The sequence below is a fragment of the Dermochelys coriacea genome, chromosome 27, assembly GCF_009764565.3.
Source record: "Dermochelys coriacea isolate rDerCor1 chromosome 27, rDerCor1.pri.v4, whole genome shotgun sequence".
NCBI classification, from domain to species: Eukaryota; Metazoa; Chordata; order Testudines; family Dermochelyidae; genus Dermochelys; species Dermochelys coriacea.
In genome coordinates, this window is record NC_050094.1 from 3,640,531 (window position 1) to 3,666,957 (window position 26,427).

Genomic DNA, 26,427 nt, shown 5'->3' on the forward strand with positions numbered 1-26,427 from the left:
GAGACCATTATGTTGGGGAGTTTCTGTACTAAACATTTTTATTATTATAATTAACTTTTACATAAGAACGGCCATACTGGGTCAGACCAATGGTCCATATAGGCCAGTATCCTGTCTTCCGTCAGTGGTCAAGGTCAGGTGCCCCAGAGGGAATGAACAGAACAGGTAATCATCAAGTGATCCATCCCCTGTTGCCCACTCTTAGCTTCTGGCAAACATGCTAGGGACACTCAGAGCATGGTGTTGCATTCCTTCCCATTCTGGCTAATAGCCACTGATGGACCTATTCTCCAGGAATGTATCTAGTTCTTTTTTTAATCCTCTTATAGTTTTGGTCTTCACAGCATCCCCTGGCAAAGAGTTTCATGGGTTGACTTTATGTTGTGTGAAGAAGTACTTCCTTTTGTTTCTTTTAAACCTGCTGCCTATTAATGCAATTGGGTGACTGCTAGTTCTTGTGTTATGTGAAGGATTAAATAACACTTCCTTATTCACTTTCTTCACAGCAGTCAAGATTTTATAGACCTCTCTCATATCCCCCTTTAGTCATCTCTTTTCTAAGCTGAAAATTCCCAGTCATTTTAATCTCTCCTCCTGTTTCATACCCCTAATCATTTTAGTTGCCCATCTCTGTACCTTTTCCAATTCCAATATATCTTTTTTGGGATGGGGTGACACAATATTCAAGGTGTGCACGGACCATGGATTTATCTAGAGGCAATGTGATATTTTCTGTCTTATTATCTATTCCTTTCTTAATGATTCCCAACATTCTGTTTGCTGTGTTGACGGCCGCTGCACATTGCGTGGATGTTTTCAGAGAACTATCCACAATGACTCCAACATCTCTTTCTTGAATGTTAACAGCTAATTTAGACCCCATCATTTTGTATTTATAGTTGAGATTATGTTTTCCAATGTGCATTACTTTGCATTTATCAGCATTGAATTTCATCTGCCATTTTGTTGCCCAGTCACCCAGTTTTGTGAGACCCTTTTGTAGCTCTTTGTAATCTGCTTTGGACTTAACTATCTTGAATAGTTTTGTAACATCTGCAAATTTTGCCACCTCACTGTTTACCCATTTTTCCAGATCATTTATGAATATGTTGAACAGCGCTGGTCCCAATACCGACCCCTCAGGGACACCACTATTTATCTCTATCCATTCTGAAAACTGATAATTTATTCCTACCCTTTGTTTCCCATCTTTTAACCAGTTACTGAACCATGAGAGGACTTCCCTCTTATCCCATGATAGTTCTAGATTTCTAAAACAAATACCTTTTTTTTTTTTAAAAAAAAAAATGATTTAATTTAAATTGACTTTTGAAAAGTAAACCGTTATGTGTTTTGGTGTATTTTGCATTATCCTTATGTTAAATTTGCATTATCCTAACAAAACATTTAATTTATTCATATCTCTTTTATACGTTGCAGGTCAAAGTGAAAATGAAAAGACAAAAAATAATGCAACAATTTTTCCACTCAGAGGCCTCAAAGAAAAGGTGAAAAACGCATCAAGAACCAAGAATATATCAACATGTCATCTGAAGGTTCAAGTGGTGTATCTACATCCGACCAGCCTGAAACACAAATACAGCTACGTACTGAAGAAACAATGTCTCCAAAACCTAATGGCAGTTCCCGATATTTGTCAGTCCAATTTTTCCCATTTATTGAAGTTGCAAAAGATGGCTATTGGTGCACCTCTTGCAAAAAAGCTTACGAAGAAGGAAAGCTTCCCAATGCTACAATTGGTAAAAGTGGAGGAGTTGGGCTTGTCAGATCGATCAGCAAAGCCAATGCTGACAAACTACATGAAAAGGCTGCAAAACACCAAGCCTCTGGAGTGCATCAACATGCAGAAAGCCTTATAAGCCCCTTTTCAAAGCCAATTTTAGAAGTACTTAATGAGGCTGTTAAGAATGCTGGAGACACAACACAGTTCATGTGAACAAACATGGCTGTGGCATCATATTTTCTATTTAAGCAAGAGATACCACACACTACAAACTGGAGGCCAATGTTAAGTGCATTGTTACTTGTTCATCCTGAAGTTGAACACTGGTTCTGAACAAGACCAGCAAATCCTCACTATCTTTCTGCAAGAAACTCAACTGTCTGGCTAGAAGCCTGCGGTGCAACAGTGAAAGACTCAACAGTTGAAAAAATGAAGAACACTCTCATCACATTCAAAAAATTTGCATACATGGCTGATGAACGCACCGATGCAAATGGTCATCAAGTATTAAGTCATTGTGTACATTGTGTGGTAGGCCAGTAGATGCATTTCTAGATGTTCAAGTTATAGAAGACACATTGGCTGCATCTGTGACAACCCACATCTTAGAAGAGTTAAATGCTTGTCAATTGGACCCCAAAGAGATGGCTGCTTGTGCATTTGATGGAGCTGCAAACTTCTCTGGAAGACATGGTGGAGTACAAGCTTAGCTCAGAGAAAAGTGTAACCCTAATCTCTCCTGTACACACTGCAGAGGCCATCTACTCCAACTAGCGCTAGTACGAGCTGAAGACTCTTCAAAAGACATTAATAAAGCTATAAATGTAATGTCTTCATTATATTCTTTTTTCAGCAAGAGTCCAAAAAGACTGAATATCTTGGAAAATATAGAAGATACTCTGAGACTGAAGTTCAAATTAGTCCAACCTGGGAAAACTCGCTGGCTTTCTCATGAGCAACCCTTGGCTGTTGTCTTAAAATTACTCCAGCCGTTATTACTGGCTTTGGAAATTATCTGCCAAGATGGGGTGGATCTAAGTAGTGAGGCTGGTGGATTACTTTTGCTACTACGTTCAGAGAAGACTATTGCCATTCTCTCTCTTGTAAGTTTACTGTTGAAACCACTTGGGTCATTAAACAATGCCATCCAGGCATCTGCTACAACAGTAGTAGATCTTTGTCCAGCAATAGAAGCTACATTTGGATCAGAGAGCTATCCATTGAAAACGTACTAGAAGAAGCAAAGACTTCAGTCCAGAAGTTGACTAATGAAGGCATTTATATTGAATCCTTAAGTTAAGAGGACAAGAAGTGTTTGTTAAGACAACCTAAAAAGTACATAGACTTGATTCTTAAAAACCTACAACAGCGACTTCTAGATTCTACTCAACCTCTACGTAGCTTTTACAGATCCCTGTCCTATAAAACTCTGACAGTTGAGTGAAGCGAGGCACTACTGGCAATGGGGTTGCCATGTGCTCAGGACAGAATAGAGAATTTGAACACACAGTGGAATATCATACGATGAACGAATGAATATTTGTCTTCAACTTCTTTTTTATCATCACTAGTGGCTCGACCCGATCTTTGTGCTATGTTTCCTGGCATGAAAGAAGTAGAAATTCATCTCTTGCTACTCCCAGTCACAACAGCTACAGTTGAGCGTTCTTTTGACTTGTTGAATAGAATTTTGTGTTTTGAAAAAAGTCGCCTTCTGCCTGATCATGTGAATGATCTAATGAGCATATCAACTGAAGGAATGGAAGTACCAGACACACGAGAAGCCACCAAAGATGAACGCATTGCATTCGAGAAGTTCGTTAACGGAGTTCTGCAAAATTATAACAAGAAACCAAGAAGGATGTAGATGTAGTGCTTCATAGAAGTCTTGAGTAGCCAACTTTAATTTGTGTGATTATTTTAAAACATGAGTTAAATCCAATAAAATGTTCATGAAAGATTTTTCAGTTTTTACTATGGTGCCATACAGCCCACCTTCACCTCATGGTCTCATCCCTCATTGGCCCTGACACCCCTCCCCCCCAGTAAATTTGAACACCCCCCCCCAATTTCAATTCCTAGGGAAAACAGTGCGGGAACACTTTCCCAGGAGTCTGCTCCCTTGAGTGGTGCGTCTCCCCCTTTCTCTCCTGGCTCAGATGCTTCTGAAGGCGGCAGATGGCTCTGCACTGAAGAATGAGAAGCTGCAGCTCTTTGTTAGCTATGGAGATAAGAATAAGAACCAGACCTTCCTGACGGATGAGTCTGGCAGAGCCTCCTTCGAGCTGGACACCTCCGGCTGGACCGGGAGCGTCACTCTGAGGGTAAGCAATGGGCCTCCGAGCCCCAGTGGGGCCCCTGCACTCCAGCCTCTGTTGTTGTGTCTGTGATTTATTATGGTAGTGCCTAAGGAGCAGCCAGGATCGGGGCCCCATGGTGCTGGGCGCTGCACACACTCAGCGTAGCAAACGGCCCTGCCTGAAGAGCCTGCAGGCTGAATAGCCAGGCCAGACGGTGGGTGGAGGAAGGCGCAGAACTCACCAGCAGAGTCATCAATGGGGTGACGCAAACGGCATCTTAGTGCCGCCACTTGTCTTCTCATTCATATATTCGGGGTGGGGTTTAGTTAGGAAGGTCGTCCCCTTTGGGCAGCTCAGCTCAGGAGCTGCCCCATTGCCGCTGTCGGGCTGCCCCATTCGAACCGCTGGGGTTTTCCAGGTCACTCTTACGGACGCAGGGCGAGAGGCCATGGGGGTGAGCTCAGTCAGCAGCATCAGAGCCTAGCCTGCCCTGGCTGCATTCCTGTTCTGTGCTGGGTTCTCTGCACCCCAGCGATCCCCATCGCTCTCTCTGTCCCCCAGGGGCACTTCAAGCAGGTGAACGACAGTGCTGAGGATGACACAGTCTCTCCCAGTTACCCGGATGCCCATCGTCACCTGAAGCCCTTCTACTCCAAGAGCCAGAGTTTCCTAAAGATCCACTCGCTGGGTGGGATGCTGCCCTGCGACCAGGCCCAGCAGCTCCAGGTGGATTACATCATTGCTAGGGAGGCCCTGGGAAACGGGTCCAGGAGCATGGATTTCATCTTCCTGGTGAGCCCCATCCTGGTACACTAAAGCGAGTGTGTGTGCGCGTGTGTATGTGTATGTCCGTGTGTGTGTGTGTGTGTGGGGGCAGGTGTGTGTGTGAGCATGAGCTGCGGAGTTAGCGTTGTGACCCCACAGCAGAGCAGTGGGGAATGGAACGGTTCCTTTAAATTACAAGGGCTGGGCTAGATCAGGATGGGGCTTTTCCCCTGTCCCCACTAGGGGCTCTGGTTCCAATCTGGCCCCAAAGTGGGGGCTGGCTGGCCTGGGGGGCTGGGGATTGGGATACCTGCCTGAATGTTCTTTCTTGCACCCCCACCTCTGCTGGCTCAGTCCTTGGGGAGGAGAGGCTGCACCCTGCCCTGACTCCAGCCTGCGTGGCCATCCCCATGTCGGGGCATTTGTCAGCCCCCTGTATAGCATCAGCTTATGACCCACTGTCCCTGGGGTAGCCCTCACTGGAAATGCCCAGGTCAGGGCAGGCTGCAAAAAGAACAGATTCTCTGAAAACTGGTGGTTCACACTGAAGGTGGACTCACCAACCAGTCGCAAACTGCTCCTGATTCCCAATACTGGTTATCAAGAAGCTAAAAAAGAAATCACAGAGCCCCCTTTACTGCATTCCAGTCCTCTGGCTCCCAATCAGTGCCTAGGACCAATACAGTGAGAAGTCATTTAAAACCTCTACTCACTATACAAAATGTTCTTCTGACCCCAGAGTGTCAGCCACGTCACCAAGTCAATGTTAGTTTGGATCTTACCCAAATACCACGCTGGCAGCCAATCCTTTAGTGTCTGAAATGAAAGGTTTCTTATAAGGAAAAAAGGGGAGGAGGAGAAGAAGAAGAAGAAGAGAGTTGTTAAATGGTAAAGCAATCACATACAGAGACTTGAAAGTCCATATATCAGGTTCTGAGCAGTATTGGTGAGTTTGCTGGCTTGAAAGTCCCTCTGGAACAGATCCACAGGTTCGATGGGTCGTTCAGTCTTTTGTTCAGAGCTTCGTTTGTAGAAAAGTGACTCTAGAGGTAAGAAGCAGGAATGGAGACACAATGGAGACGATGCAGCTGCCCTTTATAGTCCTTTTGCCATGCGGCTGTTACTTCCTTTGTCCCAAACACAAGCTGCACAGCACATGGCATGGAAAAGCCTGAGAGTTCTCTGTCCACCAGCCTGCCCTACATGCCTTGCTGACCCGTAAGGTGTATCTTCTGGTTCCTTTCAGTGGGTTCATTGTAGGGCTGATGACCCGTGATGGGCCATCGAACAGGCGAGGCAGTGCTGATGCCAATCTGTCTGGGGGTGTCACCCAGAACCACAGCATGAGTTTTGAAATACAGATCTACCGTACAGACCTAGAACACAATACAAAGGTGATACAAACATATAAACAAGATCATCATACTTGGAAAATCATACCATTTTCACAGATACCTCACATGGCATATCTGGTCAGATTTCTTGCAATTTTATAATGTTGGCATCAACAATACCCTAAAGTGTCTCCCAGATTCCACATGGCGTCACAAGCTCAGTGACTCCCGTCTCCTCCTCCGCAGGTCGTGGGCAAGGGAGCCATCGCCAGGATCCTCCAGAAGGGGCTGGACCTCAGGGAGGGGGCTGGTAAGTGGCGGGGGAGGGGTCTGTGCAGATAGTGGGCACCCAGGGGGCAACTGGGGATTGAGCCCCAAAGCAGGGGCCAGGCTGGGGGTGGGGGCTCTGCTGGCTGGGCCTGACTTCCCCTGGGTGTTTCCCACTGTCCCTAGGGCTGAAGGGCTCCTTCTCTCTGGAGCTGCCCGTTGATGCTGAGCTGGCGCCCACTGCCAAGGTGCTGGGTTACACAGTGCTGCCCAATGGAGAGATAGCTGCCGACAGCACCCTGCTGCACATGGCCAAGTGCCTCCCGAACAAGGTGAGCCTGGGGCTTGGGGTGTAGGAGCCTCTGGGGTGGGGAAATAGCTCCCTGCCCCATAACAGGAGCGCTGAGCAGGGGCATCGCTGGGTGCCCTCAGCCCTCCCTTCCCCAGCCTTACAGCAGCACCAGGGTCATTGTGATTGTGCCAGCTCCGGTGAATTGATCACTAGCCATTTCATGCCCCGTCTGCAGGCGTTCCCGCGGTAACAGGAAATGCTCCTGCCCCCACACAGTGTAGGAGCAGGTGCCTGCACTCCCCCCACTCCCCATTCTGCTCGCCCTGGCTCCAGCAAGTACCTGCTTCCCTAAACCCTTCCTGCCTCCCCCAGCCCACCCTGCTTCCCCCGCGGACTCAGCCTCTCACTCTGGGCCCAGCAGGTACCTGCTGCCTGCCTGCCCCACCCCTCGCCCTCCCTGTACCCAGCTCCCCAGAGCTCCTGCTTCTCCTGTCCCTCCCGTCCCACTGACCAGGTCCAGGCAGGTACCTGTGACCCAGCCCCTCCCCGTCCCACTCTGGGCTCCCCGGCAGGGACCTGCTGCCCTGAGCCCTCCCCACTCCCCGGTCTGCACAGCCACATGCTCCCCCAACCCCACAGAACTTCTGCCATCTCAATGCTACCCACTGCCCATCCTCCAGACTGCGCTGCCCCTGCTCACCCTGGGAGATTCCTGGGGCGGGGGGCAGGATATGATGGTCTGATCCCCCTTCCTCTCTGGAGTCTTGTGGGGGTCGCCAGCTGGCCCTATTTCTTTAGAGGGCTTCTAAAGACTGGGGCACAAATCTCAGCAGACCCCCCCGGCAATGCTGTTCGTGTCCAGACACACAGGGAGGGGCAGGGGAGGGGAGGAGCCAGACGACAGACTGCAACCCAGGGCTTCATCCTTGTCAAGAATCTCAGGACTTTTAGGGATCTGACTCATGAGTTTTATCTGGTGGGGCTGGCAATCCCATCGTATCCCCCTACCCCTCTGCACCTCCTATCCTGCTACCCCCAGGGTGTCTATGAATAACTGCAGCTCCATGAGCCATCCCACGGGGGCGCTGAATGAGCCTGGACTGTCTCAATCCCCGTGCCCCTGAGCACCGACTCCCAAAGCCCCAGCCCTTCAGCCAGTGGGGTCTGGGGCCAGAGTGACACTCGGTGCCTGCCCCCGCCCCTTTCCTGGCCTGTCTTCTCCTGTCCCTGGGGGTCTCTCTCCCCATCCCCTCTGACATGCTGTGCCTCGCCAGGTGAAGCTGGCCTTCTCGCAGGACCGGGCCCTGCCGGGCTCAGAGCTCCAGCTGCGGGTGCAGGCTGCCCCCGGGTCCCTGTGCGCCATCCGTGCCGTGGATCAGAGCGTGCTGCTCATGAAGCCCGAGGCCGAGCTCAGCGTCGACATGGTGAGTCCAGAGCAGCTCGGCCGCTCGCCCGGCCCCTCCTGCTCGAGTCTCCCCCCATGCAGGGAGGGGCGATGCACAGCTGCTGGGGGACCTCGAGGCCACCTCTCCCCATCTGTGGGCTGCTCCCTTGGCAGCCTCTGACTCTGGGGGGTCCCCGCTTGCCTTGCCTATTCTCCCATCAGCCCTTCCTTGCAGTGTCCCGCTCCCGGCACCCCCTTCCCTCGGCTCCGGCTGGGAACACGGAGCTGAGATAATGGCCGGGGTAACAGGAGTTCGCTCTCCAGGGCAGAGCTGGTCCCCAGGGGCAGGGGCAGGAGAATTCCCTGCCCCCCATATACAGCAGGGGTCAGCTGGCCAGATGCATTGTCCCTGCCCGGGTGACGATACGGAATCGCACTCGGCCCATCGCTGGTGCCTGCTGTCCAGGGGCTCATGGGCTCTGCACATGACAACTGGAGCCTCCCAAGTCCTGTGGGGCAGCAGGAGACGGGACTCGATGAACCAGGGGCTGAGTCACGTATCCCTGTGAGCCGTGGTCCTAGTGCCAGCCCCCAGCGAGGCACCTCTGTGATCCGGACAGAGTGGGGGAGGGGTGCTAAAAGCCATTCACTGCCCCACGGAGAGAAGGGGCACGTGACCTCCCTCCCCCAGGTTCTCCCAGGGCCTTGGGAGCCACAGGTCCCTTTCCTAGGACTGTGGGGGGGAGATGCAGGGACAGACGCCCACATGGGGGCTGGGGGTGGGTGCTGAGCAGAGTGCACAGAGGTGTCTAGGCTAGAGATGAGGCTGGGACGAGAGCGGAGGTTTGTGGGGTGATGTGTTAGTGGGCGGAGGGGCAGGAACTGGCTCTGGGGTAGCTTGTGTCTTGGTTTCATGGCTGATGTGGTCTGTGTTTGTCTTTAGGTCTATAACTTGCTCCCTGATTTTCCCCAAGGAGACTATCCCGCCGCAGCTCACGAGCCTGACTCATGTTATCAACTACCCCAGTCTCCAGTTCCTCACTGCCGCAGCTTAGGTCACAGGTGGAGGTGTCGCAGAGGGACTAGCAGCTGGACTCCCCCACTGCGTGATGCCTACAGCCTGTTTAAGGTAGGGCTGCTCCTGGCCATGCCTCACACTCCTCTGTAGCCTGAAAGGACTAAGCTGGCTCCGATGTGCTCAGAGCTGCTGGCACCCAGGGGTGACATCGAACCAAACGATCCGGCCTGTTCTACTGAATCCCCAGAGATGCTCGTAGCAAACTCAGGCCTGGGATACACCTCCCCAGCCACCTTCAGACATGGCCCAGGCCCTGGGACAGATCCCCAGCGTATCCAGAGAGCAGGAACGTCCCATCCCGCCCCACTCCTGGGTACAGGGATGTTACAGGCGGAGCTGGCAGCATCACCTCCAGTTACGGTTCTCTGGCGCTTCCCGTTAGAAGTTTTCATTTCTTGTAACTTTGTCAGACTGAAACGTTTGGGGCTGAAATTCCTCCAGCCAGGGGTCAGCCTCAGGCCGAACTTTCTGAGGCATTTCAGCTAACACAGCTCAGCAGTTGCTCAGAAGGGGAGGTTGGGAAAATACTCCATTTCCCCATGATAAAATGAAGCTGTTTAATTGAGAAGCTCCCTGCCTCGGAGCAGAGACTTGACTGTTGGCTGGGAGGTTGCCCTGGGGTCAGGGAGGTGCCCTTTGCCTTTCCCATGGCATCCAGCCCCCATTTGGCTGAATGGGAAGCCCCTGGGAATGGCAGGACCCACATGCCCAGCAGAGGCTTGGAGTTTGGCAGCATTATTCTGCAAGGAATCCCTCTGCACCACGCTTGCTCCATCCCCTCCTATGTGCCGACCGGCCTGCGCGCACCTTCGCCACAGAGCGACTGAGCCTGCTCCAGCCCGGGGCCACGGGCAGAACAGGATTTTCCTGAAATGGCTCCTCCGGCCAGCAGGACCTGCTGTGGCACTGGATGTGGGAACGGGGCTGCTGGAGACGGTGCCTCTGGCGCTCCCAGTGCTCCCCAGCCGGTCCCAGGCAGCCTGGAGGAGGAGGAAGCCACCTGAGTGAGATGTGCAGAGGGGGCAAGGAGGGGGAGAGGGATGGGTGCAGAGGAGGCAAGGACAGGGTTTGGGATAGGGCAGAGGGGGCAAGAGGGAGTTGGGGGGATGAAAAGAGGGGTCAAGGAGGGGTGGGGGATGGGTGTGGAGGGGGAAAGGAGGGGCTGGGAGCTGGGTAAAGAGGGGATGGGGGATAGGTGCAGGGTGGCAAGGAGGGGATTGAGGGAATGGGTAAAGAGGGGAAAGGAGGGAGTGGGGTGATGGCATCTTGCCCCAGCAGAGGGAGGGATGGATGGCGTCCTCCCAAAGCCCTCAGGGGGCTGGGAGTTGGGAGACTGGATCTCTGTCCCAGCTGGGGACTGCTCTGAGTGATGGCAGCCTCCCTAGGGCCTGGGATCCCAGTCAGACGGCCATAGCGGAATGGGCCGAGCTTGCCCTCCCACTGCCAGCAGCCCCGTACAGTGAGCGTGGTGCCCATGGCACCCAGCACCGCATGCACTGCGGCATCTAGAGGCTGCCCAGTTGCCAAGTCACTCCCCAGAACTGTCCCCCAGGCGGGCAGGGGTGTTGGGTTCTGGGCACCACGGGACCAGACAGATGCTGCCATGCGGGGAGCTCGGGGAGGCGCGGCCGGCCCCATGGTCGGGTGCCGCACATTGCAGCGGGGTGGCAGCTCTGCTCGAGCAGAGGTTGAGTGTCACTGGCTGTTTAAAAGAGGAGTGTCTGAGTGCTCTGACATCCACAGCCTGTCTTGAGATTTGCTGTGCCTTGTGGCAGTGCAGGGTGGGGCTAGGGGGCCAAATGTGGGGTCATTTGAGCAGGGGTGGGGGGACTCAAGATACAGCCCCCCTCATAAAACGTGTTTACACAAGCGCCAGTTCTCATTGTGCTGTTTGCGCACACTTGGGGCTCCAGCTCTGGCTCTGATTCTCCCGAACTGATCTCAGCTGCTTGGGATTTACCCCAGCTAGTGCCCCACCCCCATCTCTGGGGAGCAATATTCCCAATGTTACTGAGGGGAATGGTCAGAACCCGAGTGGGGGGCGACCTGAACTGAGGCCCCAGAGAGTGGGATGCGCATGTGCAGCCTGGCTGGGGCTCCGTGGAGCCAGCCAGTTTGCAGGCAGCCTGGTGTCACAGTAACCGAGGGGTGCCAGGGGATGTGCTGTGGCCCGTAAATCACCGGGGTGCCCACGGGCTGTGAGTTCAGGCCCTACCCGGGGCAGGTTTCGGAGGCTGCGAGTTGTGCCCATTGCCTCCGCTCTGCAGCGGCTCCGTTTGGAAGTTAGGCACAAAAGGTCAGAGATAGTTACCAAAGAAAATAAAAGGTAAGTGCACAGTCTAAATCTTAGACCTTAATTACATTAGGCGGTATTTGGATCAAGCAATTTTCTCACCTCACTAGAGATTATAGTTCTTAATACACAGGTGTGACGTTTCACTCCATATGTTTTATGGAAATATGCTTATGAGTGTAAATATGATGTCACTGGAATATGCTTTATGCAAAAGGTCTCTTGTAGGGTATCATAATAAAGGTTATAACCTACTGGATACATTCCTCCTATTTGTATGCATGTATCATTCTTGTATCTGAAGCTAGAAATATGAAGTATAACTCTGAGGTCCATTTTCTAATTATGCAAAGTGTGGGCCATTAACGGTGGTTTAGAATCTTGATGGCTCCCATTGACTAGGACAATTGGTTGTAAATGCTTTGTTTACCTGCAAACTTTCTTATGTACGTGTGGTCCAACCCAGGAAGAATGGAGACTAGGGGTCTTACAGTGACATGTGACCACGTCACATGATACCAGATTCCATCTTAATCCTTGTACTTTTCCATCAATGAGGCGGGAGTGGGGATAAGCACAGATAAAAGACTCCCGCCTTGTGCCAAAGCTATAAATGGGGTGGAACAGGACAAAGGGGGCTGCCAGTCATGAGGAAATCCCTGCTTACCAGCTGAGATGTGAGCTAGATCTAACAAAGACTGTACGAGGGGAAAGGTTTGGGCCCAGACTAGGAAGGAGTCAGGTCTGTGAAAGAAGCTTATTGGAACATCTTTGAGGGTGAGCTATTACCTGTAATCAGTTTCCTAATATATTAGGCTTAGACTTGCGTGTTTTGTTTTATTTTGCTTGGTAACTTACCTTGTTCTGTCTGTTATTACTTGAAACCACTTAAATCCTACTTTTTATACTTAATAAAATCACTTTTGTTTATTAATAAACAGAGTAAGTGATTAATACCTGGGGAGCAAGCAACTGTGCATATCTCTCTATCAGTGATATAAAGGGCAAAGAATTTACGAATTTACCATGTACAGTAACTCCTCACTTAACATTGTCCCGGTTAATGTTGTTTCGTTGTTACGTTGCTGATCAATTAGGGAACTTGCTTGATTAAAGTTGCGCAATGCTCCCTTATAATGTCGTTTGGCAGCTGCCTGCTTTGTCCACCACTTGCAGGATTCTCTGGAAGAGCAGCCCCTCCTCATGGGGATTAGAACCAGGGGAAGCCGGCAGCACCCCCCCCACCCATCAGCTCCCCTAAATTCCCTGTGAGGTAGGTGTTTCAGCAGTTGCCCAGCATCAGTTCAAGTGGCCCTCCCCTCACTGCCGTGCTGCTCCTGCCCTGCCCTCTGCCTTGGAGCGGCTCCCAGGAGGTTCCTGCTTGCTGGTGGAGGGGCGGAGAGGGGTGCTGATCATAGGCCCTGCACCCACCAGCAGCTCCCCACCCCCCCCACCCCACCCCACCTCCGCTCTGCCTCCTCCCCTGAGTGCGCCGCATTCCCGCTTCTCCACCTAGCACCCAGGGTTTGCTGCCATGAAACAGCTGTTTCGCCGCAGCAAGCATTGGGACAGAGGGGATGGAGGGGGGACGTGGCGTACTCTGGGAAGAGGCGGGGCCGGGGCAGGGATTTGGGGAAGGAGTCCAATAGGGGCAGGGAGGGGGCAGAGCTGAGGTGGGGACTTTGGGGAAGGGGTTGGAAAAGGGCCGGGGCAGGGGCAGGAGAGGGCAAGGCAGCGGTGGAATTGGGGCGGGGCCAGGGGCGAGAAAATTTGACACCTATGCTGCTGATGTCAGATGTTGGAATGGGGGCGGGGCAGGGGCGGGAGGGGGCAGGGCAGGGATGGAGTCGGGGCAGGGCCTGGGGCGAGAAAACTTGGCACCTATGCTGCTGATGTTAGATGCCCCCTGTTCCTTCCCCACCCCCTCCATACCCCTTCTCCAGAAAGTGGAGGAGGGGACAGTCACAGGGCTCAGGGAGAAGACTGGCGGGGGAGCTTGCAGGAAGCTGTTGCTTCCTGTCTGAACTGGCTGATCTGCTTAAAAGGGCAACGTACTTGAAATGCCATCAGCGTACGTAAAGGGGCAATGCATGTCTCTCTCTCACTCATGCATGCACCCACCAGCACTTTGGAAAGTCTGCACCTGTGCAGACGTGCATGTGCTGTCAGGAGGAGGAAATGATGCGATCCAGCTGGATAGCGTGGGCTCATCATCATGTTCATTTTTTTGCAGGAAAGTGTTTGCAGATACTGCCCTGCAGCTATTGTGTTTCCTCCCTCCTGCCTCAGTCAATGCTGCCTTGTAGAGTGTGAGGCTACATTAACAACAGTGTATTAACTCTTGAGGGCTCAGCCGAATGCTAGTTCATCATTTAGCAGAAAGGCATTCCCTGGGAAATATCCCACCCTCTTACTCCACCACCTCAACCAAGCTTCACAATCATAGATTCATAGATACTAAGGTCAGAAGGGACCATTCTGATCATCTAGTCCGACCTCCTGCACAGCGCAGGCCACAGAATCTCACCCACCCACTCCTATGAAAAACCTCACCCATGTCTGAGCTATTGAAGTCCTTAAATCATGGTTCAAAGACTTCAAGGAGCAGAGAAGCCTCCCTCAAGTCAACCATGCCCCATGCTACAGAGGAAGGCGAAAAACCGCCAGGGCCTCTCCAATCTGCCCTGGAGGAAAATTCCTTCCCGACCCCAAATATGGCAATCAGCTAAACCCTGAGCATATGGGCAAGATTCACCAGCCAGATACCCAGGAAAGAATTTTCTATAGTAACTCAGATCCCATCCATCTAATATCCCATCTCAGGGGATTTGGCCTATTTACCCTGAATATTTAAAGATCAATTACTTACCAAAATCCCATTATCCCATCATACCATCTCCTCCATAAACTTATCGAGTAGAATCTTAAAGCCAGATAGATCTTTTGCCCCCACTGCTTCCCTTGGAAGGCTATTCCAAAACTTCACTCCTCTGATGGTTAAAAACCTTCGTCTGATTTCAAGTCTAAACTTCCTGGTGGCCAGTTTATACCCATTTGTTCTTGTCTAACATTGTCCCGGTTAATGTTGTTTCGTTGTTACGTTGCTGATCAATTAGGGAACTTGCTTGATTAAAGTTGCGCAATGCTCCCTTATAATGTCGTTTGGCAGCTGCCTGCTTTGTCCACCACTTGCAGGATTCTCTGGAAGAGCAGCCCCTCCTCATGGGGATTAGAACCAGGGGAAGCCGGCAGCACCCCCCCCACCCATCAGCTCCCCTAAATTCCCTGTGAGGTAGGTGTTTCAGCAGTTGCCCAGCATCAGTTCAAGTGGCCCTCCCCTCACTGCCGTGCTGCTCCTGCCCTGCCCTCTGCCTTGGAGCGGCTCCCAGGAGGTTCCTGCTTGCTGGTGGAGGGGCGGAGAGGGGTGCTGATCATAGGCCCTGCACCCACCAGCAGCTCCCCACCCCCCCCACCCCACCCCACCTCCGCTCTGCCTCCTCCCCTGAGTGCGCCGCATTCCCGCTTCTCCACCTAGCACCCAGGGTTTGCTGCCATGAAACAGCTGTTTCGCCGCAGCAAGCATTGGGACAGAGGGGATGGAGGGGGGACGTGGCGTACTCTGGGAAGAGGCGGGGCCGGGGCAGGGATTTGGGGAAGGAGTCCAATAGGGGCAGGGAGGGGGCAGAGCTGAGGTGGGGACTTTGGGGAAGGGGTTGGAAAAGGGCCGGGGCAGGGGCAGGAGAGGGCAAGGCAGCGGTGGAATTGGGGCGGGGCCAGGGGCGAGAAAATTTGACACCTATGCTGCTGATGTCAGATGTTGGAATGGGGGCGGGGCAGGGGCGGGAGGGGGCAGGGCAGGGATGGAGTCGGGGCAGGGCCTGGGGCGAGAAAACTTGGCACCTATGCTGCTGATGTTAGATGCCCCCTGTTCCTTCCCCACCCCCTCCATACCCCTTCTCCAGAAAGTGGAGGAGGGGACAGTCACAGGGCTCAGGGAGAAGACTGGCGGGGGAGCTTGCAGGAAGCTGTTGCTTCCTGTCTGAACTGGCTGATCTGCTTAAAAGGGCAACGTACTTGAAATGCCATCAGCGTACGTAAAGGGGCAATGCATGTCTCTCTCTCACTCATGCATGCACCCACCAGCACTTTGAAAAGTCTGCACCTGTGCAGACGTGCATGTGCTGTCAGGAGGAGGAAATGATGCGATCCAGCTGGATAGCGTGGGCTCATCATCATGTTCATTTTTTTGCAGGAAAGTGTTTGCAGATACTGCCCTGCAGCTATTGTGTTTCCTCCCTCCTGCCTCAGTCAATGCTGCCTTGTAGAGTGTGAGGCTACATTAACAACAGTGTATTAACTCTTGAGGGCTCAGCCGAATGCTAGTTCATCATTTAGCAGAAAGGCATTCCCTGGGAAATATCCCACCCTCTTACTCCACCACCTCAACCAAGCTTCACAATCATAGATTCATAGATACTAAGGTCAGAAGGGACCATTCTGATCATCTAGTCCGACCTCCTGCACAGCGCAGGCCACAGAATCTCACCCACCCACTCCTATGAAAAACCTCACCCATGTCTGAGCTATTGAAGTCCTTAAATCATGGTTCAAAGACTTCAAGGAGCAGAGAAGCCTCCCTCAAGTCAACCATGCCCCATGCTACAGAGGAAGGCGAAAAAACCGCCAGGGCCTCTCCAATCTGCCCTGGAGGAAAATTCCTTCCCGACCCCAAATATGGCAATCAGCTAAACCCTGAGCATATGGGCAAGATTCACCAGCCAGATACCCAGGAAAGAATTTTCTATAGTAACTCAGATCCCATCCATCTAATATCCCATCTCAGGGGATTTGGCCTATTTACCCTGAATATTTAAAGATCAATTACTTACCAAAATCCCATTATCCCATCATACCATCTCCTCCATAAACTTATCGAGTAGAATCTTAAAGCCAGATAGATCTTTTGCCCCCACTGCTTCCCTTGGAAGGCTATTCCAAAACTTCACTCCTCTGATGGTTAAAAACCTTCGTCTGATTTCAAGTCTAAACTTCCTGGTGGCCAGTTTATACCCATTTGTTCTTGTGTCCACATTGGTGCTGAGGTTAAATAATTCCTCTCCCTCTCCTGTATTTATCCCTCTGATATATTTATAGAGAGCAATCATATCTCCCCTCAACCTTCTTTTAGTTAGGCTAAACAAGCCAAGCTCCTTAAGTCTCCTTTCATAAGACAAGTTTTCCATTCCTCGGATCATCCTAGTAGCCCTTCTCTGTACCTGCTCCAGTTTGAATTCATCCTTTTTAAACATGGGAGACCAGAACTGCACACAGTATTCTAGGTGAGGTCTCACCAGTGCCTTGTATAACGGTACTAAAACCTCCTTATCCCTACTGGAAATGCCTCTCCTGATGCATCCCAAAACCGCATTAGCTTTTTTCACAGCCATATCACATTGGCAGCTCATACTCATCCTATGATCAACCAATACTCCAAGGTCCTTCTCCTCTTCCGTTACTTCTAATTGATGCGTCCCCAACTTATAGCTAAAATTCTTGTTATTAATCCCTAAATGCATAACCTTACACTTCTCACTATTAAATTTCATCCTATTACTATTACTCCAGTTTACAAGGTCATCCAGATCCTCCTGTATAATATCCCGATCCTTCTCCGAATTGGCAATACCTCCCAGCTTTGTATCATCTGCAAACTTTATTAGCACACTCCCACTTTTTGTGCCAAGGTCAGTAATAAAAAGATTAAATAAGATTGGTCCCAAAACCGATCCCTGAGGAACTCCACTGGTAACCTCCCTCCAACCTGACAGTTCGCCTTTCAGTAGGACCCGTTGCAGTCTCCCCTTTAACCAATTCCTTATCCACCTTTTGATGTTCATATTGATCCCCATCTTCTCCAATTTAACTAATAATTCCCCATGTGGCACGGTATCAAATGCCTTACTGAAATCTAGGTAAATTAGATCCACTGCATTTCCTTTATCTAAAAAATCTGTTACTTTTTCAAAAAAGGAGATTAGGTTGGTTTGGCACGATCTACCTTTTGTAAAACCATGTTGTATTTTGTGCCATTTACCATTGACTTCAATGTCCTTAACTAATTTCTCCTTCAAAATTTTTTCCAGGACCTTGCATACTACATATGTCAAACTAACTGGCCTGTAGTTACCCGGATCACTTTTTTTTCCTTTCTTAAAAATAGGAACTATATTAGCAATTCTCCAATCATTCGGTACTATTCCTGAGTTTACAGATACATTAAAAATTCTTGCTAATGGGCTTGCAATTTCAGGTGCCAATTCCTTTAATATTCTTGGATGAAGATTATCTGGGCCCCCTGATTTAGTCCCATTAAGATGTTTCAGTTTCGCTTCTACCTCTCATATGGTAATATCTACCTCTATATCCTCCTTCCCATTTGTCATGCTACCATTATCCCCAAGATCCTCTTTAACCTTATTAAAGACTGAGGCAAAGTATTTGTTTAGATATTGGGCCATGCCTAGATTATCTTTAACCTCCGCTCCATCCTCAGTGTTAAGCGGCCCCACTTCTTCCTTCATAGTTTTCTTCTTATTTATATGGCTATAGAACCTTTTACTATTGGTTTTAATTCCCTTTGCAAGGTCCAACTCTACTTGGCTTTTAGCCTGTCTCACTTGATTCCTACATGTTCTGACCTCAATTAGGTAGCTTTCCTTGCTGATCCCTCCCATCTTCCACTCCCTGTATGCTTTCTGCTTCTTCATAATCACCTCTCTAAGATGCTTGCTCATCCAGCTTGGTCTACAACTCCTTCCTATGAATTTTTTCCCCTTTCTTGGGATACAGGCTTCCGATAGCTTCTGCAGTTTTGATTTAAAGTAATCCCAGGCCTCCTCTACCTTTAGATCCATAAGTTCTTCGGTCCAATCCACTTCCCTAACTAATTTCCTTAATTTTTGAAAGTCAGCCCTTTTGAAATCAAAAACCCTAGTTGCAGATTTATTTTTGTTAATCCTTCCATTTAGTTTGAACTGAATTAGCTCATGATCACTTGATCCAAGATTGTCCTCTACAACCATTTATTCTATGAGGTCCTCGCTACTCACCAAAATTAAATCTAAAATGGCATCCCCTCTAGTTGGTTCAGCAACTACTTGATGAAGGAATCCATCAGCTATCGCATCTAGGAAAATCTGAGCCCTATTATTATTACTAGCACTGGTCCTCCAGTCTATATCTGGGAAGTTAAAGTCTCCCATGATCACGCAGTTTCCATTAGTATTTACTTGATTAAAGACATTAAAAAGGGCTCTATCCATATCCAAATTAGATCCCGGAGGTCTATAGCACACCCCAAGCACTATCGTAGGAGAGGCTTTACTAGTTTTCTTCCCCAATGTAATTTTTGCCCAGACAGACTCTGTCTTATCCATTGCATCGCTTCTTATTTCTTTACATTCTACCTCATCATTGATATACTATGCTACTCCACCACCTTTACCTTTGTTTCTGTCTTTCCTAAAGAGCACATACCCTTCAATACCTGTAGTCCAGTCATGACTACTATTCCACCATGTTTCTGTTATCCCTATAATATCTGGTTTCACTTCCTGCACCAGTAGCTCTAGTTCCTCCATTTTGTTACCTAGTCTCCTCGCATTGGTGTACAAACATCTTAATTTTTACTGTTTGGCCTCGCTCACATTTTGTACCCTATTAGGCACAGTCATTCTACATCCAGTATAACCTATTAGACTAGTATCCACACCGCCCTCAGTCCTTATATACATTCTCCTACCCACGGCTGTATCCATTCTTACTTCATCTTCTTCCCTCTCAATGCTAAAATCTGGCGTGGAGATTTTCTGGACATCTCCCATCCATCTCCCCCCAATTCCTAGTTTAAAGCTCTCTTTATCAGTTGTGCCAGCCTCGATCCTAGAAGTCTATTTCCTTCCCTACTGAGATGAAGTCCATCCCGAGAGAACTGACCTCTGTCCATGAATGCCTCCCAGTGGTCATACATCCCAAAGCCCTCCTTATAGCACCACTGCCTAAGCCATCTGTTGACAGTCATAATCTTGTCAGACCTTTGTTGCCCTTCTCTAGGAACAGGAAGGATCCCGCTAAAGATCACCTGAGCCTCAATTTCCTTAAGCGTCTTCCCCAACCTAGCATAGTCTCCCTTAATACTTTCCAGCGAGAATCTAGCCGTATCATTTGTTCCCACATGAAGGATAATTAGGGGATTCTTTCCCGCTCCCTTTAGGATCCTTTTCAACCTCAGGTCTACATCCCGTATCTTAGCACCCGGAAGACAGCACACCCTTCTATTCTCAGGATCAGCTCTAGTTACAGGCCTGTCTATTCTTCACAATAAAGAGTCCCCGATCACATAGACCTGCCTTTTCCTGGTGACAGTGCTATTCTCCAGTCTCTCCCCTGTTCTCTCTGGCTGCAAGTTCTTTCCATTCCTATTTTCCCTTACAATCTTCTTCAACCCATCCTGTATCCTCCTGGGGCTCATATTTGGTGTAGTCTCCCTTGACTCTTCCCCTTTTTCTATAGGGCTAGCCTCTCTTCTCTTCTTCCTTACCCTTCCACCTTCAGCGACTACCTGCTGAGCCCCTTCTTCATTTTCCAACTCTGCAAACCTGTTCCTAAGCTCTATTTCTCCTTCACTAGCCCGTCTTTTTCTCTGCCTGGTTCTTTGAGTCACATGTTTCCACTGACCACTTTCCTCATCCAGTCTCCCCTCAAAATTCCCCAGCCCTGCTTCCATCTGTGAGTCTGAGCTTTTCCCTTCTGATACCTCATATCTTTGCTCCATCATCTGCTCAAACCCCTTCCTAAACTCAACCAGACTTTCCACCTGCATCTCCAAACCTCGGATCTTTTCCTCCGTCAATCATTCATTGTTGTGTACAATATTAAACTGCTTGTTTAAATTAGTTTAAAACTTATACTATTTATGTATATAATGTCTTTTGTCTGGTGAAAAAAATGTCCCTGGAACCTAACCCCCCCATTTACATGAATTCTTATGGGGAAATTGGATTTGCTTAACATCATTTCGCATAAAGTTGCATTTCTCAGGAACATAACTACAATAGGTTTCAGAGTAGCAGCCGTATTAGTCTGTATTCGCAAAAAGAAAGGGAGTACCGGTGGCACCTTAGAGACTAACAAATTTATTTGAGCATAAGCTTTCGTGAGCTACAGCTCACTTCATCGGATGCATGCAATAGTAAGTGAGGAGTTACTGTATAAGCTTTATACAGAGTAAAACAGATTTATTTGGGGTTTGGATCCCATTGGGAGCTGGGTGTCTGGGTGCTGGCGACAGGTAACTTGCTAAGCTGTTTTCAGTTAAGTCTGCAGCTTTGGGGGCATGGACCAAACCCTGGGTTTGTGTTGCAGCAGACTAGTGTGTCTGGCTCAACAAGACAGGGTTCTGGAAGTCCCAAGCTGACAGGGAAAATGGGCTCAGAGGCAATTTCAGCAAATCAGGTGACAGTCCCAAGGGGATCTTTTAAGCTTGGGACCAATCTCCTCAGTTGAAGTCTTTGTCCTCCCAGGGTTCTTTTTGCTTCCAGCTTAGGTGGGGGAGGAGAAAGGCCAAAGAATGATGCCACAGTCCCCTATTTTAGCAGCTCCTGATGCTTTTTCCTCTGTCTTCCTTCTCACCCAGGATGCAGCTTTGAAAATTCTCACCAACACCAACACCAGGCAGCCCTGTGAAGATGGACTCGTAAAGTACTACGGCTATAGTGACATTGGCCTGTCATTCCCCATAGCAGGTCAGTTGGGCCGAGAGCTTCCATCCCCCTCGATCAGCAATTCCAAATGCCCTCTCTGCCCTCTGAGGGGAGACGTGTGGGCTCGTGGATCAGACCTGGGACCTGGGTTCTGATCCTGGTTCTGCCACTGTCATTGTCAATTGCAGTGTTCTCAATGGAGTGGGGGTGGGGGTTTCTCCATTGTTCTCAAAGACGCCGAGGGTGGGAGTTTGTCCATTGTTCTCAATAGGGCGGGGATGGGAGGGTTTCTCTAGAGTATTCAGTGGGGGCTGGGTACACATGATCATCTGACCCTTCCAATTCAGCTCTGGTCCTCCTCCTTCAGCTGGAATTCTTTGCCAGAGGATGTTGTGAGGGCCAAGGCTATAACAGGTTTAAAAAAAGAACTAGATAAGTTCATGGAGAACAGGTCCATCAACGGCTATTAGCCAGGATGGGCAGGGATGGTGTCCCTAGCCTCTGTTTGCAAGGAGCTGGGAATGGGTGATGGGATGGATCACTTGATGATTACCTGTTCTGTTCATTCCCTCTGGGGCACCTAGCATTGGCCACTGTTAGAAGACAGGATACTGGGCTAGATGGACCTTTGGTGTGACCCAGTATGGCCGTTCTTATGGTCACACGGAGACCGATGGCTTTTCATTCTCATTGGTTGCAGCAGAAATGCACTGAGCCTCTCTAGGCCTCCATGTCCCAGCTGCTCAGTGTGGCTAATGATTTAACCTGCCTGGCTAGCGGCTCTTTGTGAAGGGCTCTAGGAGTGCAATGTACCATTAACGCTGCTCAGGGTACAGCTGGGACTGAGCTCAGAACTCCCTGGCTCCTGCCCACGTGCTGAGTCGACCAATGTGTGCTGCATCTAGGACACCCCCAGCCCAAGCCCCCTCCAGCCCCAGTCCTGCCAGCAGGGGTCAGTTCTCAGAGCTCCCAGTGGCCATGTGCAGTCCCCCGAAATGTCCTCAAACATCGAGATTTTGCAAGTGCAAACACACGTGAATCATCGTCTGGATTTGCCTCCAAATCAGCGTGCGGCTCCCTCAACCCGCCTTTGTATCTTTTCTTGGCATGATCCCTGGGGCAGCACATGTGGATAGTGCAGCAGGGACCCCATTGATCAATGACCTGCTAGTGCCAGCGCCCAGCACCCAGGAGGAGGCAGTGGCACGTGCATACTTCCCAGAGACATGGCTGTGGGACCTGGTCCCTGTGGGGTGAGTGAGGAGCTGTCACAAACCGTCCCAGCGGAGCGGCCTCCAGGCCACACCCTCGAAAGAAGCAGCTCCCAAAGGCGGCGCACTGGCTGGGGGAGGGCTGGCTGCCCACATGAGGCTGGTTCCTGCGCCCTGTTGCCAGCGGAGAGGAACCCAGCACAGCAATGGAGAATAACAAGCCCCCAGTGCTATGGGAATTGTCTATTTACAGGTGTAATGAACCCGCAGAGTGGGGGAGAGGGCTGGGAGCCCAGGCAGCACCGTGACCCTGTGTCTTGCCAGCAGAGCGGGGTTCGTGCCAACCCCTCCCCGGCCGTTCCCTGGATCCCGAACCCATTTATCATCCCAACCCCATTGCCCTTCTGGTGGTTTCATTCCCATGCGGTGCCTGGGAGCTCCGGCACTGAGAACATGGGAGGGGAATGAACCCCTGGAAGGGGGACATTGAGGGTGGCACGTGGGTTAGAAGTGGGAGAGGCAGGGAGTCCTGAGCAGGGGGAATTGAGACTGACACCCAGGAATAACCCCGTGACAGGGAGATGTGTCTGGCTGCAGAAAGGGGATCCCCATCCCGTGGCACACTGAGCCCAGACCAGAACGTCCCGGAGCAGGGAAGGATCCTGCGCAGCTGGCATGGGGCGGAGGAGGGGACGAGATGGGGGCACTGACAGCTCTTTCCCTCTCTGCTGTCTGGGATTGGCCTGTTTCTGTGCCACCGGCCCAGGGCCTCAGCCCAGTGGAGGGTCGGGCAGGGACGTCTCTGGTGGCCGTGCTCATGAGCGCTTCCCATGGGGTGGCTGCGTGTCTGATGCTCTGTTTGTGTCTGTTCTGGCCCAGCAAGGGGGGCTCCAAGGACATCCCAGTCGTGTTGCCCGACACCATCACGGAGTGGAAAGCTGGGATGTTCTGCACGGCAGAGGTGGGCTTTGGGCTCTCCCCCACGGCCACCTTCATGGCCTTCAAACCCTTCTTTGTGGAGCTGGCCTTGCCGTACTCCGTGATCCGGGGAGAGGCCTTCGCCCTAAAGGCCACCGTCTTCAACTACCTGCAGCAATGCATCAAGGTGAGCACCGCCCGGGGCTGAGCTGCTGGGGCTGGTGATCTGGGGCTGGGGAGCTGGGCAGTGGCACAGGCTGGCAAGTGGCACTGGCAGTCACCGGCTGTGACCCCGTGACCCCTGGGGTCAGCACATCACGGTGAGGGGGCCTGAGCCCCAGAGGGGCCACGTCTCGGCTTGGAGCTGGCACATGTGAGTGAGTCCCCACAACCCTAAGGGGGCTCTCGTATTGGGCCCCACAGGTGCGGCTGACGCTGGCGGAGTCTGCGCAGTTCCAGATGCAGGCAAGTGAGGACGGCGCCTACACCAGCTGCCTCTGTGCAGATGAAGGGAAAACCTTCCAATGGGAGGTGACGGCAAGCAGCCTGGGTAAGGGCGCTGGGGGCTCTGTGCTGGAGGGGAGGGGCGGGGAAGGGGTGGGGGGCTCTGCACAGTGCTGGAGCCTTTGCATTAGGGAAGCAGGTAGGGGCCTTTGGAGGCTCTGCATGGGGGGAGAGACGGGTAAGGGGCATTGGAGGCTCTGTTCTGGGAGTGAGAAGGAGGGCGCACAACAGGGTTGCTCAGGACTTTGTGCTGAGGGGAAGGGAAGGGGATGGGAAGAGCTGCAGCGGGGGAAGGGGGAAGAGAAGGACACTCCAGCAGAAAGACCCCTTTCATGTTAACCCTTCTGCCAGGTGGAGCTGGCAGCAGCAAGGGCCGGGTTCAATATCTAGGGCTTCCCCTTAAGACCACGACACAGAGCCAGCTCAGCCGCACTCACTGCCAATGCCTTTACTGCTGCTGTCTGCAGCTGGCCCAAGCTGCCACTGGCTCTCTGCCGCTGAGCCACTGCGCCATAGCCGGGCACAATCCAGACGAATGAGGAGCTCTGTCACTCCTGCCCTGACACCTTAGCTGACTTCAGTAGCTCCCACCTGGGCCGCTCACAAACAGCCCCCAGCATGCAAGCCGCACCATGAGCGTCTGTGTGTGACTGCAGCCTGCCTGCCACTCTCGGGTTACACTCTGGCTTTCACCAGCCTGGGTTATACTGCAGGGCAACCCCAACATCCCCAGTCCCAGATCTTCCTCCAGAAAGGTCTGTCCTGCCTCCCCAGCCCTCTCCTGGACAATACAAGTTACATTACGGCCAATATTCCTTTACAAGAATAACATGCACGCATCTTGTCACCCCAAATAGAGTTGCCCAGACACTTCAGTTTAAACACACTGGATTAGATAAAACAATCAAACACGTTCATTAACCACAAAGCGAGATTTTAAGTGAGTGCAAGGAATGGGGCATAAAAGTCAGAAATAGTTACAAGAAAAATAAAGAGAAGCCATTTACTATTACCTGACTTAACAAACTACATCAGCTTCAAGCACAGTTTCTCCCCGCTCGCTTCCAGCAGTCTCACTGACCAAGCCCTGTAGATCAGGACCCCTCTGCCATCTCGCTGGCCGCTGCTGCTTCCAGCTGCAATGTCACGTTCTGAGGTTCCCCCACTTAACGCAGCTGTCAGTGATTTCAGCAGGGAGAGGTGCAGTTTCTGGGTTGCCATTCGCTGTTCCCGCACAAGGGCTAAGGCAGAGAAACCCATTACACTCAACTCATCATTTCCCTCCATCCTTTCCTTCCCCTCTTTCCTTCTCTCTCTTTTCTCCCCCATTTTCTCTCTCTCCATTTTCTCTGCTTTTCAATCCCTTTTTCACCACCCTCTCCCCTGCCTCTCCCCTTCCACTATCCGCCCCCCCTTGGACATAGGCTTCTCTCTGCCTCGGGCAGGGGCATTGGTCTATCTAATGGGAGCATCTCCCACCTTGCTCGGCAGGGGAGGTGAACTTCACCGTCAGCACCGAGGCTCTGCACACCGAGAAGCTCTGTGGCAACGAGCTGGCCGTGGTGCCGGCTCAGGGGCGAATGGACACTGTGATAAAGCCCCTGCTGGTCCAGGTCAGTGTCTGGTCGGGGCCTCTTGGCACAGCAGAGCAAGATCTGGTGCCTGGGTCTCACCCCCTGGTAGCCGTGGGCCGAGTCTGCACTTGTGATTGTTCTTTGTCCTGCCACAGGAAATAATGTCCCAGCACTACGCCGTCCATGTCCCAGACCCTGACCTGCACAGCCCCGTCACACGGCCCTGTCACAGCGAGATCAGGGAGCTGGCAGGAGAGTCCTGGGGCAGACAGAGGCAGGGGTTAGCCCCAAGGGGGGTGCCTGAGTGTGACACACGGGAGGGCTCGACGGGGCGGAGGGAACTAGCAGAGGGAAGTACCGCGCTGAAGAGGAGGAAGTGGCAAGATTTGCTGGGCTGGGAACTGTCTCCCCAAGGAAGGGACGGGAGCCCCATCGCTGTGGTGCTGGCAGCTGGATGTGCCCGAGCCCCACAGCATGGGCTGTAGGGGATGATCCTGCCCTGGCTATGGGCACTGGCTGACCTAGCAGGCCCTGTCAGGCTGTGACGTGCACGGTCCCTCATCCTGACCTTCTGTCTGATGCTCCTTCCCATCAGCCGGGGGGGATCCTGGAGGAGAAGGCGCACAGCTCCCTGCTCTGCCAGGAAGGTAGGATCCCAGCGCCTGTCCGGGACTCAGTGGGTGTCACTAAGGCGGGGAGATGCCCGAGCCGTCTCTTGGCTACGGCACATCAGTGATGGCTGGGCCGCTGGATGGCTCAGCTCGGGGCTCAGGAGCTTCCAGGCTGGACTGGAGCAGGAGGCATCCAGACCAATGTCCGGCCTGGGACAGGGTCCAGGCCCAGCTGCCCGGGGAAGATGCACCCCCCAGTGGGCAGTTATGGACCTGTCTGCCATGGGCCGAAGGTTCGAGCACGTCTGGCTCCTGCTCCCGAGTCTCACTGGACCCCTGTTACGCCAGCTCCTCTCCCCTTCAGCCTGGCCCCCGTGTGTACGATGCTCCC

At 51.5% G+C, this 26,427-nt stretch overlaps 1 protein-coding gene across 1 annotated transcript in view; it reads left to right on the top strand.

Moving 5' to 3' along the window:
• The window catches only part of LOC119849184 (alpha-2-macroglobulin-like protein 1), a 58,636-nt gene that overhangs the window by 15,784 nt on the left and 16,425 nt on the right, over positions 1-26,427 (top strand). Inside the window, exons 11-22 of the mRNA XM_043503269.1 lie at positions 3,904-4,068; positions 4,606-4,836; positions 6,390-6,453; positions 6,597-6,742; positions 7,977-8,126; positions 9,030-9,215; positions 21,152-21,243; positions 22,286-22,471; positions 23,309-23,534; positions 23,771-23,897; positions 25,343-25,464; positions 26,021-26,072. Of these exons, the coding sequence (XP_043359204.1) occupies positions 3,904-4,068; positions 4,606-4,836; positions 6,390-6,453; positions 6,597-6,742; positions 7,977-8,126; positions 9,030-9,215; positions 21,152-21,243; positions 22,286-22,471; positions 23,309-23,534; positions 23,771-23,897; positions 25,343-25,464; positions 26,021-26,072 (1,747 nt within the window). The remainder of the gene's footprint in view (positions 1-3,903; positions 4,069-4,605; positions 4,837-6,389; positions 6,454-6,596; positions 6,743-7,976; positions 8,127-9,029; positions 9,216-21,151; positions 21,244-22,285; positions 22,472-23,308; positions 23,535-23,770; positions 23,898-25,342; positions 25,465-26,020; positions 26,073-26,427) is intronic.